This window comes from Ascidiella aspersa, chromosome 8, assembly GCF_963924565.1.
Source record: "Ascidiella aspersa chromosome 8, kaAscAspe10.2, whole genome shotgun sequence".
NCBI classification, from domain to species: Eukaryota; Metazoa; Chordata; class Ascidiacea; order Phlebobranchia; family Ascidiidae; genus Ascidiella; species Ascidiella aspersa.
In genome coordinates, this window is record NC_139454.1 from 13,634,099 (window position 1) to 13,647,134 (window position 13,036).

A 13,036-nucleotide genomic window follows, 5' to 3' on the forward strand; every position below is an offset into this window, starting at 1 on the left:
ATCACAGGATTTAGAAAGCTCATGCAAAGCATACATGAAATCAGTTAGGTTCTCATCCGGTTTCTGTTTTCTCATCATCAATAAATGACGAGCTACTGTGATGTTATTTTCTTTCAGAAAAACTTTGTTAAGAGTCTCTTTAGCAGATTGAAAGGTTTCACAGGATTCTACATAGGAGTAGAGTTTATGTGATATGCCATTGACAAGGAGGTCTAATTTTTCTTCTGATGATAACGTAATAACACCACCTGTTTCTTGGCTGGTTCCACTCTGATGGCTATTTTGTGTTTTCTCAATGGCTCGAATAAAGCCATCAAATGAACGCCACCAATGTTTATACATTTTAATGGCCTCTGGGTCATTGGGATCAAGTTCCAGACGGTCTGGCCTCATCAGTCTCTCCATGGCGATTGGTAAAGCACAAGGTCAATGTTAAAAATTCAGTTCATAAAATTGTGGTGACCTAGGAATTGCTAGGTTTTTATGAACTGAATTTAAACTAAACATTACCTGCAACACAACATGTCACAAATAAACACAGCGTAATAAATAACATAGAATAAGGTTCATGGCACAAATTTACCACAGTGTATCTCTATTTTTTAACCATTTTCCGTTTGCCACAATTAGTAATGTTCAAAGTAGAAGACTAAAATATTTTAGAATATGAGGTTTCTCATCAAAATAGGATCAAGATTTTGAATCTACATTGTTGTTTGTTAAATTTTGATTATATAATATAATAAAATTAGCCAACATGTTTATAAATATTGCCATAAAAAACTAATAAATTGCTTTTTAAACAATGGCTACTTCCGCCAACTTTTCAAGAAATTGAAATATATAACTACAAACTAACAACAAAATTATAACAAAATTTGTTGCAAAAAAATTGACCAGATGCATTTTAATTGTTCTACCAACCTTCTTTGTGACAGCAGGCTAGCACTCGGGGCTGAAACTTTTTTTCTCTTTGCCCTTATATATAATGTGTTTTTGTATTATAGCCAATGCATTGTATGTAGCATTTAAAAAATAGCTAATTAATGTAGAAGTGCTTGAGCTTAGCAGGAACTTTTATTGTGCTTTAACTACAGCTTTACAACTGTTTCAATAATTGCCATTCAACATCATGTTTGGTAAAAATCATTTTAATAAAAGCCAATATGTTGAGCACAAGCAATGTGCAGTTTTCTTTTGTTTACCTAATGTGTGTTGTCTCCTAAATTCAAGTTTAATTAATTTAAACCATTTTTTATGGTTTTCCGTTGTTTGCCTTTAAACCCCCCGCACCCACGCACATTCAATAATGTGTTGTGGTTGAGATATTAATTTTTTGGTAATAATACACTGTATTTATTGCATTAACATTTTTACAGACTACTTTACAAAACGATGAAGATATTGAATCTGGCATAGAAGTTTCATCTGATGGAGATATACACAATCATAGTTTTGAACGAAATCTTGTTGATGAGGTTTGTAATTAAGATAACTCATTCCTTACCCCAAACATAGTTGATCTGCTGTCTTTTAATTACCTTTAAAAAAGTGTTTTTACCTAATTGTTGGCTAGCTACATTTGTTGAGTAAATAAAACACGCAATTCTAACATTCTTTAAACTAACAAAACAAGTATTTTATTAATTGTGGCACCTCTTTAACATGTTTTTGGATATGGTTTTGCACAACTACTATATCATCAACTTTTCATTTTATGTATGCATTGTATTGTGTGATAAAAAATTATAATTTTGATATTTATGGCTTTACACGAATTACTAAGTTTACTCTACAGGTTGAGTGTGAGGTTAGCAGTAATCACAATGATGATACTATGAGTCAAGTATCTGTCAACACTGATGACATGACAGACGTAACCGTGAAAACATTCGCTAATATGCAACCAGTATCTGGTACAATTGAAGACACAAGCACTGATTTTTCACACAATTATTGGTGAGTTAAAATCACACATACATTTTGATTTGACTTGGTTATTTCGTCAAATCTTATTTACTTAATAAGGTTATTTAAAACAAAATTGTAATTTTATCAAAAAAACTAATTGATGCCCCTAATTTAAAACTTTAATATATTTTATAGATAATTGTGTAACTAGCATGTCTTTTTAGCAATTTTACTGAGAATACAGATGATGAGTTGGATGACACTTCCTCTATTACTTCATCATCTTTTTACGAGCCATGTAGTGATTATGTTCCTACTGAAATATCAATTATACCTGCGCAACCTCTTAAGTTACAGGGTTTGCCATACACTGGTGAGTTTAAAACAAGTTGTTCAGTAAATTGTTTTATTTCCCCTAATATTACCACATGCGCATTATTTCCTTTAATTTTAACCACATGCGCACTGCGCTTTTATCCAGAAAATACCTTTAGATGATTTTGACCAAATTTCTATTCAAACAAAAAATTGCTTATTTTGTATTTCACTGATAAAAATATGTTACTAAAATACACCTATAACAACTACTGGATAAATTGTAAATACGTTTTTCAGACAAAAATTTGCGAAAAAAGTGTGCAAACACCTAGTCGTTGATTCAAGTATGGTAGATAATGAATTTGCAAGTACCTCTCAAGACACATGTTTTAGTTTTAAATAAACAAATTGATTGTTTGTAACATTTACTAGTAAAGCCAATCAACTATATCAGCACTTATTTATAACAAACAGCTACAATTCAATAAAACTTTGCATTGAGAACCAATAAGATATTAATTGTTATATCACAAATACAATTAGCAGTAGTATAATTTACTTTCTGTCAAACTCGTATGTACTACATATAAAGCTATTTTTATATCAAGCTTAATATTTTCAGGTCCATTAATTGGAACATTATTTGCCAAACTTGACCAGATGATCAACAATTCTCTGTATGAGAATTTATTACTCACTGGTATTATGACTCGCCTCGCCTGCTACCCCCAACCTTTACTTCGCTCATTTCTTCTCAACACCCAAATGGTTTTTCATCCGTCGGTCCGTTCTCTTTACCAGGTAAGCTCAAATTTTTATATTTATTCTTATTATTGTTTATCACGTGTAAAAAAAATACAAATTTATTCTATTTCTAAAGGTAAAATTGTATTTTCCATCTAATCGTTTATAAAGCTACGATATAATTATATTGTAGGTGTTGAACAGTGCACGAAACAAAATCGACAATTTTGCGGCAAAGGTCAGTGACTTTGACGTGCTTGTACAGAGAGCCCAGAAGTACTTGCTTGCTAGAGGAACTATTCCATTATCACCTGATGCAAGAACACGCAACACGGTACAGGAAAAGCCAATGCCAGTTCCAAAAAGTAACTGCTTTTAATTTATTTATTTTTCAATAAGTATGACAATAAATATTAAACAGTAGTAATTATAAAATTATTTGATTTTACTATATTGCTACAAAATATATAACGTGGCGTAGAATTGTCAAAAATTCTCCTTCTATTTTAATCGCCGAAGCATTTTAGGGACTTTTTTATGCCAAAAACATTGTCGCTTTTCCAGGTTTCATCTTTATTTTGCTAATATGTGAATATTATTAATATTCAATTTTAACATTTGTCATGGAAACCACATCATAATTTTTTTAACTGAAACTAACAAATTTATGAAGTGAGTAAAGCAATAAAAAATCCAAATGGTCACATTTATTTTACAAATTAACTTAGAGCGAATATACAATACCTATACCTAAAACTAAAACTCCAAAAAATGGTAAAAAATAGTACTTAGATCAGTGGCATAAAAACGAATGCCGGAATTTGTTTTTACGCCCAAAGAAAGAAAAAATCTGATGTCATCAGAAAAAGTTTAAAGATTGTTAATGTTTATTTTATTTTGTGTAAGCGGGCCGTTATATATAGCGTTACTTAACAGGGTTACTTTAAAATATTATTAATTTTACTTTGGTTCGTGATTTAACATATTCGTCGCATGTTCTATAGCAGAGGCGTCCAACCTTTTTGTGTAAAGGGCCAAATTTGATTTTCAAATTTTTCGCGGGCCACAATTCAATAAGGTTACAATAATAAAAAAATCAACTACAAAAAACACCTTTAAAAATCGTGATTTATTTTTAAAACAAAACATTAATGCGAAACTTGGCATTGCTTATTACGAACGAGACTTGTTATTTTTGGCTCAAATGAAGTTGTGGCAGCACGCGGAGAATCCTCCAGGTGACTATCAGATATCAGTGACCTCTCCGGAGATTTAGCGTACTTCATTCTGGAGAAAACTTGCAGACCATTCAAACATGTTATAACAGCTTCCAGTAAATCACTGCTTTTGGTGTGGTCCCTTTCAGGGAGGTCATAGAAGCTAATTCTGCTATACCATCAAAATGTTGGCCAACCCCACGCACAAATATGGCTAACTGAGCGGTATGTATGTTGTCTGTCGCAAGGCTCTTTTTAGGAAAGTTTCTAACTCTTCGACTCCTTGCGCAATGGTTTGTTTAGAAAGACTTATTTTTTTTAATTGTTCTTACTTGTCAGGACAGATGGTATCAGCAACGCCTATAGGCGTTGGCATCAGCAACCCGTAGTAAACCTTCTTTGACAAATTCACCATCAAAAAATGGCTTGCATTTTTTCGCAATCGCTTCGGCCACAAAATAACTAGCTGCAACCACAGATTCTTGTTGAATGGAAATATTGAAAGAAAAAACAAAGTCTTCTTTTTAAATATTGCGCATATAGACATCTAAGCGTCTGTTGTTTACACTTGCTAGATTTTTAGTAAAAAAACGTTACTAATGTAACAAAAATTGTCTTCGTATTAACTAGTGAGAATTAACATGAAATGCGGAAAGTTTAACGGGCCACAGGCCGCGGGCCGCGGGTTGGAAGCCCCTGTTCTATAGTTTCCTTAACTTGTTTTTGCAAGCAAGTACAGATATGGGCCGAAAATGTCGTTTTACGCCTATGGTTGCTATACTTTTGCCAACTTTTACGCTGTAATTTTTTACCTTGCCTTGATCCGTGTAATCACTGTTAAAACAGACTTTAAATATGTTTTTTAGAGGAATATGTAAAACTCTTTTATCTGCATAATACGCAACCTTTTAAATCGAAAATTTTGCCAGTTTAAGCAAATAAACACACTGTTCCTAAGATTTTTTTGTATGCATCGATGTCAGGGCTGCGGAGTCGGTTAAAAATAACCCGAGTCCGACTCCGGCCCAAAAAATAAACCCGAGTCCGACCCCTGTCAAATGTGCGATTTCGTCGAGTCCCGAGTCCGGCCCTTGCTTTAAAGCCTGTATTCCACCAATTTACGTAACTAAAATAACGTGGATATTTAGCAATTCACTTACAGGGTCGTCGTGCAATTTATTCACTCACAATACATGGTAGAAAATATTCCACCATATGCTATTCCACCTTTACAAATTTCAGTTGGCGGCTATATCAGTTTTTAAATTTGGTACTGCGCATGCGCATGTCGGACTCGGGACCCAGGTAGTTTTACGTGGTCTTACCCGCGTCCCGAGTCCCGAGTCCCCAGTCCGACTCCAGCAAAACCAACTCCTCGAGTCCCGAGTCCGGCTCTGACTCCGCAGCCCTGCTTGATGTTATGACGCAACTTGGTAACGAAATCCCTAAAAATGCATTTAACTTTAGTATTTCGCTTGCTGCAGCCCTTGTACAATTTTAAGTTGTGCAGGCCTGGTGTAGATGTATTTGGCTGGACCAACATGCGTAACAGGTGTTAACAGAGAGTTGTACAACTGTACATTGTCTCCAGATTTCGCATTTATATTTGCGGTTGTATAATATGTTGTTTTGTAAGAGCAATAAGTTATTTTACTAAGAGAAGCATCTTTCTAAAAAGGAAGTTGTACGCGCCTAGTGGCAATAAAACGCGCAACACCGTGTCAGTCGCTACGCGAGCTGGACAAAGCAAGCGAATATGAGCTAATTCTGTATTAAAGTTTTCTGCCGCTAGATAGGAGTCGATAGCTACTGAGAGCTAAAACGATGACGTAACAATATTTTAGGTTTCATGTACACCAAACAAAGGCCCCTAGAGGTGCACACACATAAACCTCTTATTCGCATTTACATACCACTCTACGCCCAAAGCCGGGATCGTCGCTCTACTAACTGAGCTACACGGCTCGGAGACGAGCGAGTCGAGAAACAACCATACGCCAATGCTTGCATAATTTGTTAGTACAAGCAACTGGATATTTAAGGGGATCCACACTCCACAGTACCATATCATTTATTCAATGAAACATGCACACACATATGTGTGTTAACAACTGAGATCTAGCCCTTCAGAAGCTAAGCTGCTTTTTGACCAACTATTACGGCTAACGTATCATTAGTAGACCGAAAGGTGAGCGTAGGCAGGTGCGCAGTGCTCAGCGGTTGAGGAAACCAGACCAAAGGTTGCTGTTCCCAGTGTTGGGGCGCATGCAGCCCAGCCTGTTTTCGTCGATCGACAAAATTACGATACGTGATGTTATTTTTCCGCAGTGATAGTGGCAGCGGCATAAAGCCAAGTTAAGTTTTGCTTCTCTGTGGTTAGGTGGTAGGCTGCCCTAACAGTTTTGCATTACTAAGCGCCAGTCTAAATTTTAGTTAGCGAAGGCTGTCATGTCCTAAGTTAAGGTTTTCAATGACTTACAATCTCCAGAGACATGTAAGATGGCTATATCGTAAGCATAAGCATTCTTTTTTTAAGACGATTCCCGGCAGGTCATAAGTGTAGATGTTGAAGAGTAGAGGTGCCAGGACTGAGCCTTGTGAGACGCCGTTTATTTTCTGTTGACATGGTAAAACTCCGATTTTGGATAAACTCCAAAATCATACGGACCATGTGTGTTGCGGTCTTGCAACATCTTTAGCCGTTAGTAATTACTTAAGGAATACTAAATTAACACATTCAGTACCCCAATGGGTTTTAAACATTCGTGCATTTCATAGGCGCCTGGTACCACGATATTACCTCGCGAATCTGTGTATCACTATAGCATGTGAGGTCACGCGAGGATTGTGAAATTTAAGCAAAATTGTTTGATTATGTTTCGTTATTGTTTCAGTAGTGGAATTCGGAAAAGAAGGAAAATAACTTTGGAACACTATATACGGATCTGTTCATAAGTTTAATGGTGAAAATAACGGCCCAAATAGACGTTAAAAGCGACATGCTTTATTTTCAAACGTTTCTGAAATTTCTAATGCCATCATCAGTGATATGAAGGCCACATCGGTTGCACCCGTTAATACACACTTTGGTCGCACCAAGAAATGATAAGAATGACAAAAAAGTGCGAAACAAGCGTCGCAAAAAGATAGATAAAAAGGTGCGCAGCAAGGTGCAGGTGGCTTACACCTCGCTCCTCGTTTTTTGCTGCGCACCTTAATAAAGCATGTCGCTTTTAACGTCTATTTGGGCCGTTATTTTCACCATTAAGGAAAATAACATTTGTGCAGTACATACTTACCTTAAAATTTACAAAAAATTACAACAGGCAGTTATCTTTATTAAAATATGCTGCAATAAGTTCAAACACTTTAAAGAAGCAAACTCAGATTATTAAGCTTTGCATTTTATTTTGATGTTTAACAACAAAACTTGAGTGTTAATTTAAATTAAAAAAAATATAATATAACAGAAACTGCATGATCACGGGGATATGCTGAGGACACAGAATTAAAAAAAAGTCTCATCCCTGTTTTAGCGATTTGGGGTTCAACTTAAGCAATAATAAAGTTTGCTTTCTAAAAAAAATAAAACTAAAGGTTTATTTGAAATAGGAATCCTGCAAGGTTTGCCTTAAGGAAACAGCCTTCTAATACAAACTATTTTTGCCTGTACTTTACGACATCATTTAAAAAATACCTTGAAATTTGATCCACGTATTTAATTTACAATGTTTTGCAAGTAGGTCTTGCCGTTTTCTTGTCATTGTAAATCATAAAAACAAAACTTTTGTTGCGTGAAACATTGTAATTACCCTAAACTAAACCAGTGGTTGTCAAACTTTTTTCAACACGACGCCCTGAAGAAAACAATTTGCGTTGTTCTAATGATAATTACGTTTTTACAGTTTGCTGCGCTGCCACTGGGGCTTGTACGGTCACGGTTTTTAAACTGTTCGTGATTTCTTCACTTAAAAAAAGTGATTCGCTAGAGGTTAACATAGCCGAGCTGGTAGCAAATAAGCAAGTGCACCCGCCCCATTGATACCATTAAAACAACGTGTTATTTTGTGTTTATTTGTGTATATATTTAAGGGGCCGTGAGCAATCAAAAAACTTGCTGGGGGACCGTTGCGTAACTTTAAAAAAAAAAGTTTGAGAACATCTGCCCTAAACAGTGAGTTCGTCATGTTTGCTAGCTGTTCTTTCACACGTAACTGTTCTTTTAATGGTAAAATTACGATTACTTCTCCGTTTTTAGTTTAAAAATTTGTTTAACAGTGTAGAGCAGAGACCGTCAACCTTTTTTGAGTCGCGGGCCAAAACCAAACTCAGAGACGTTATGAATCGGCTAGTAAATTTTAGTAAATAATTTTGTTTTTAAAATGTTGAGGGACCGATCAGGATTTTTTCATTTTGAAATGAGTTTAACTAAGAAGGCAGTATAGCTAGAATGCGTTTGTTTGGTTAAAAAAATGTCCAGTCTACAGTACACAATCATCCATAGTGTTATCAAACGTATAACCATATTATTAAATGAAATGCTTTTTTGCCTGTTATTGCTGTTAGGACTCTACATATGCTTTTTACATTCACGGACAGCGGTAATGTAAACCAAAATTTAAATAGAAAACGATAGTTTATAATTAATCTGTTTTTTGCTATTTCGGTAAACGGCAGCCTTTTTCCTTTAACCTTACGATTTTGAATTTTGGTTAATCATTCAAGGGTTGCAATCGTGGACTTTAACGTAGCCGTTTGTGTTACTAAACAATTAAGAAACTCGTTCATTAAATGTTACAGAGAAATTTGTTTACTTCTTATAAATATTAATGTCTTCATGAATTAATTAATTATTTTTGTTAGCTTAGGTTGATTTGCATTGATTAATCAGTGACATTTGATTTCCGCGATAATTGTGCAAAGAGGCATAATACATATTTGGCATATTTGCTACAAAAAGCACAAAATTGTAAAACGAATCCTTTTTTATGAAGTTTAGCTTCTTAAAAATAATATAGCGTTTTCGCAGTTTGACGTGAATTACGAATTTGGCTGACTAAACCATTTTTCGTTACGATGGTTATAAAAACAGGATTTAATTCAGCAAATATGCTATTATTTGGAATTGAAAGCATTGGTGAGTTGTAGTTATTTAGAAACATACACCCATGTAGTGATTGACTGATAAATGTGCTTTATACTAATTTAGTTTGCTTTTAAAGTATAGCAATTTTCGTTTTGAATGATGTTGCGGTGATGGCCTTGCACGCCCCAATGGGTATTTCTTTACTTGTAGTTATTTTGTAATTGCGGTGTTGCGATCTTAAGACGCGGAACTGTGCATTTCTTTAGTCATCTTCTAACGGCATACTTATTTAGTTGTTAGAAATGTACCAGCTGTGAATATTGTTTAATTGTTATTACCTTGTCCCATTTATAAATTGTTTGTATCCGATTTGCCTGAATAAAGTATTAATTGCTTTACTTTTGTGTAATTGTAGTGCATTTTCGGCAATGGCGGTATTGCTAAATGTAATATTTTAAAAAGTATGCCCAAAAATTAAAAAAAAAGCATAGTCCAAAACTTTGTCACGTTTGTTTTAAAAGTTTTGTTTATCATTTTTAGTTAAAAATCGAACCTTTGGAGATATGTTTATGAGACGAAAGCCAAAGGACACCAAGAAGAAATCAATCCTACCTCGATTGGAAACTTTGCTAGAGGTGGTAAATAAAATTCGATGTTTATGCAGAAATCCTCTAGGTCTAGGGTTAAACAAACTGCATGCGTCGTGAAAAAACAAAAAAAACATCACAAAAAGTGTAAATTTTATATGGGTGAAACTACTAAAAGAGAGGTATTACTAACAATACAAAAGCCACATTTCGGGATATTTCAACGAAAACATTGTATTTGTGCCTATTTTAGCATAATTCTAACGCGATTTTATGACTTACATTTTGCACAAAATAGGGTCGAAACCGCAGTAGAAGCAACGAAAGTGCTGCAAGTGAGTCACAAGATGGCGCAACTCAATCGAGCGCCTCGCAATTTTACGTGAAGCAATCAAACCGTCAACGTGAAAGGGAAGAACGTAAGCTAAGGGAGCTTCAAACCAAGAATGCAGTCTACGCTAGCATCGTTCTTGCTGAGTTTCTCAAAGAACTTGCTGCCGTTGCTCAAGAACACGCAGTCGTCTGAGCTTGTTAATTTCATGCCGTATTCGCTCCCTAGAAACTTTATATTTATCTGTCTTATAAAAACAAATTTTCAATAATTCTAAAAAACAAACATTTGTACCTCAAGAGATTTTTAGATAAATAATCAAATAAGTTTCAACTCATATATATACTCATACTAAACAGACGAGTCGTAACTAAGTGCCTTTTTTATCTTTAAATATCATACCGGACTAAATTTACAGAAATTCAGTAAAGGGAGCGTGTATTAGGATTGTATGTCAAGGTTTTTAACCTGAGATACTCCGTTGTCCCCCAACAGATCTCTAAAGTGACAAATAAAGGAGTACTTATTCTCAGCTGTGAACTGCTGATTGCTCTGCTCTATGAGTTCTTCATAAAATACCCTGGGACTCGGTCCCAGTCGATATGTTTACCAGCTTACTAAACATGCTTATTTAAAACTATATACAATGCGTCTGGTAAACCGTTTTTATTGTTATTATGGTTTATTAAACTGTTGGTTTTTAATTAAAATCAAGGCGTCACTAATTTACAAAAAATGTTTGCTATTGCGTAATGGCCAACATTTACAGGCGGTGAAAGCCGTTCAATTAGAGGAGATATGGATGTTAACGGCGTCACATTTTCTGTGTATAATTTCATTAAGCAAGCATATTAGTGCCCAAAATCAAACTTGTCGTTGGAAAATATAAATAAGCACCATCACAAATTATGTTCATCCAGCGCGTTGCGTTGTTTTGGTTTATGGACAGGAAACAATATAGTTATGTATATATTTACTGTAATTATGGATAGTGTATTGTATATGTACAAACTTGTACATTATTTTAATGTTTTTTTTATTATTTTTGGTTTAACATCTAGTAGTGAAACTTTACCTGATAAATTGTTGCCCATTTTGTATCAATATAATTTTTGTGAGTAAACATATTTTCTATGCATGAGTATCGTGGTAATTATTGGTACAGATTTTTGTGATGTTGTCTGTACCACTTATATATGCTATTACAGAAAATAAAAAATCATATCATTTTGTAGAGTATGGATTCCATAAACAGAATATACATTGTGGTTTTAACTTTACGTAAATGTAAATATAATTTCAATAAGCTAAATTCTATTAAATTGTCGATTTTTTGACACTCTCCCGCATCGTTTATTCTGTAATTGTTTTAATTGCGCTTATCTCCTATTCTCAGTTTAATGGCATGGGAAATCTAAATCGTGGACTGCGATAATGCAATCGCGTAGCCTTGCCCCGTCCCTACGGACCGTTTCATTCTGGCCCACCTCAATGACAACAAGGCTAAGCGAACTAATTTGTCTAATGGTTTTCTTTCGTGCTATGACGCTGGTTATAACGAGTTGGGGATGAAAAACGCAGTTCGACGCGAAATGATTTAAAATCTTGAACACAGAAAAGCGATTTGGTTTGACACGTCGGAAGGGTTTGACGTTTGCATTGTGGGATACAATGAAAGTAAATGTAAAATATTAACCTTGTTATACTTTCCGTATTTACAGCCTATCTTCGGTTTGATTTTAACAATTTTTGTTGTACCTATCACGAAAATAAGTGCATGCATAAATCTACTAAAGTTCTCGGTTTGACAAGGTTGGCATTTATGGCGAACCGGTCGACTTTGGTCGCCAGTGAGCTTGCCAAGTATTAGGATGGGCTTTTATTGTCTTGCCTATCGTTTCTTGCTGTTCACTTGCCACCCCGTGCCAACGCCGCCCGACAGAAGCAATTAGCGTAATTGGCCGCCGATCGACAATAACAAATGCACCACGTCAGTCAAGTCTGAAGCCTAGCTCCCAACAGACCTATGTTTTTCGCTCAGCTCCTTATGTCGCGTTTACGCAGCAAGACCAAAATTTATCTTGTGTCACAAACGACAAAGGTGTTTTTGATGGAATAAAAAGTAGAAAAACAATGGTAAATTTCAGTGCGGCATGATTGTCATTTTACATTACCGTTAGCCAAGCAAGTAACTAATTTGTTGGCCCGTGTTTGTGGATTGTTAAATATAGCATCCGGTTGAAATAACTAGAGCAAAACATTTTGTCTGTGACATATTTATGCGGTGTGATTCTCGTACCGTAAAACCGCGTGCCGCTTGTCAATTTGAGATCATAAATCATCGGGTAAACCATGCACACTACCGTTATTTCCTTTTGAACTAATCGTGATCCATTTTTATCAGACATATATTTTGTAAGTTGTTACCTATGATGGGCCTACATAATGTACACGTCTTACCTATAATTGTCGAACTGGTATGCAAAAAATGTCCTCTCAAACTACTGTTTTTAATATGACTACTGAAAAATACATTAAAATTTGTACACATGTTTATGTTTAATAGTGTCGTATGTAGTTATAATTAGGGAGATTATTTTTGATTATTTTTTGACTTGTAAAAAAGTCAATTTTTTTTTTAAATATTACACGTTAGGTCATAATTTCTCAAAATTATTTCAAATCAAAATTGATTGAAGATGTAGATAAATGGTTTACAAAATTAAAAAAAACATAGTCTTATTTTTAAAATTGCCGTTCAGTTAAAAAAAGTTTGAATTATGTTAAACAACATTTCAACTGTGTTCTATCTTCATTAGAGCAATATGGTAGACACGAGCCG

General features: G+C 34.8%; 1 protein-coding gene across 1 annotated transcript in view; it reads left to right on the forward strand.

Annotated features, from left to right (window-relative positions):
• Positions 1–12,079, forward strand: part of LOC146136227 (FHF complex subunit HOOK-interacting protein 1A-like) — a 47,595-nt gene extending 35,516 nt beyond the window's left edge. The window contains exons 17-23 of the mRNA XM_083395526.1: positions 1,380–1,478; positions 1,787–1,959; positions 2,136–2,284; positions 2,852–3,030; positions 3,167–3,338; positions 9,817–9,914; positions 10,162–12,079. Of these exons, the coding sequence (XP_083251652.1) occupies positions 1,380–1,478; positions 1,787–1,959; positions 2,136–2,284; positions 2,852–3,030; positions 3,167–3,338; positions 9,817–9,914; positions 10,162–10,389 (1,098 nt within the window). The 3' untranslated portion in view covers positions 10,390–12,079. The remainder of the gene's footprint in view (positions 1–1,379; positions 1,479–1,786; positions 1,960–2,135; positions 2,285–2,851; positions 3,031–3,166; positions 3,339–9,816; positions 9,915–10,161) is intronic.
• Positions 12,080–13,036: the final 957 nt, after the last annotated feature.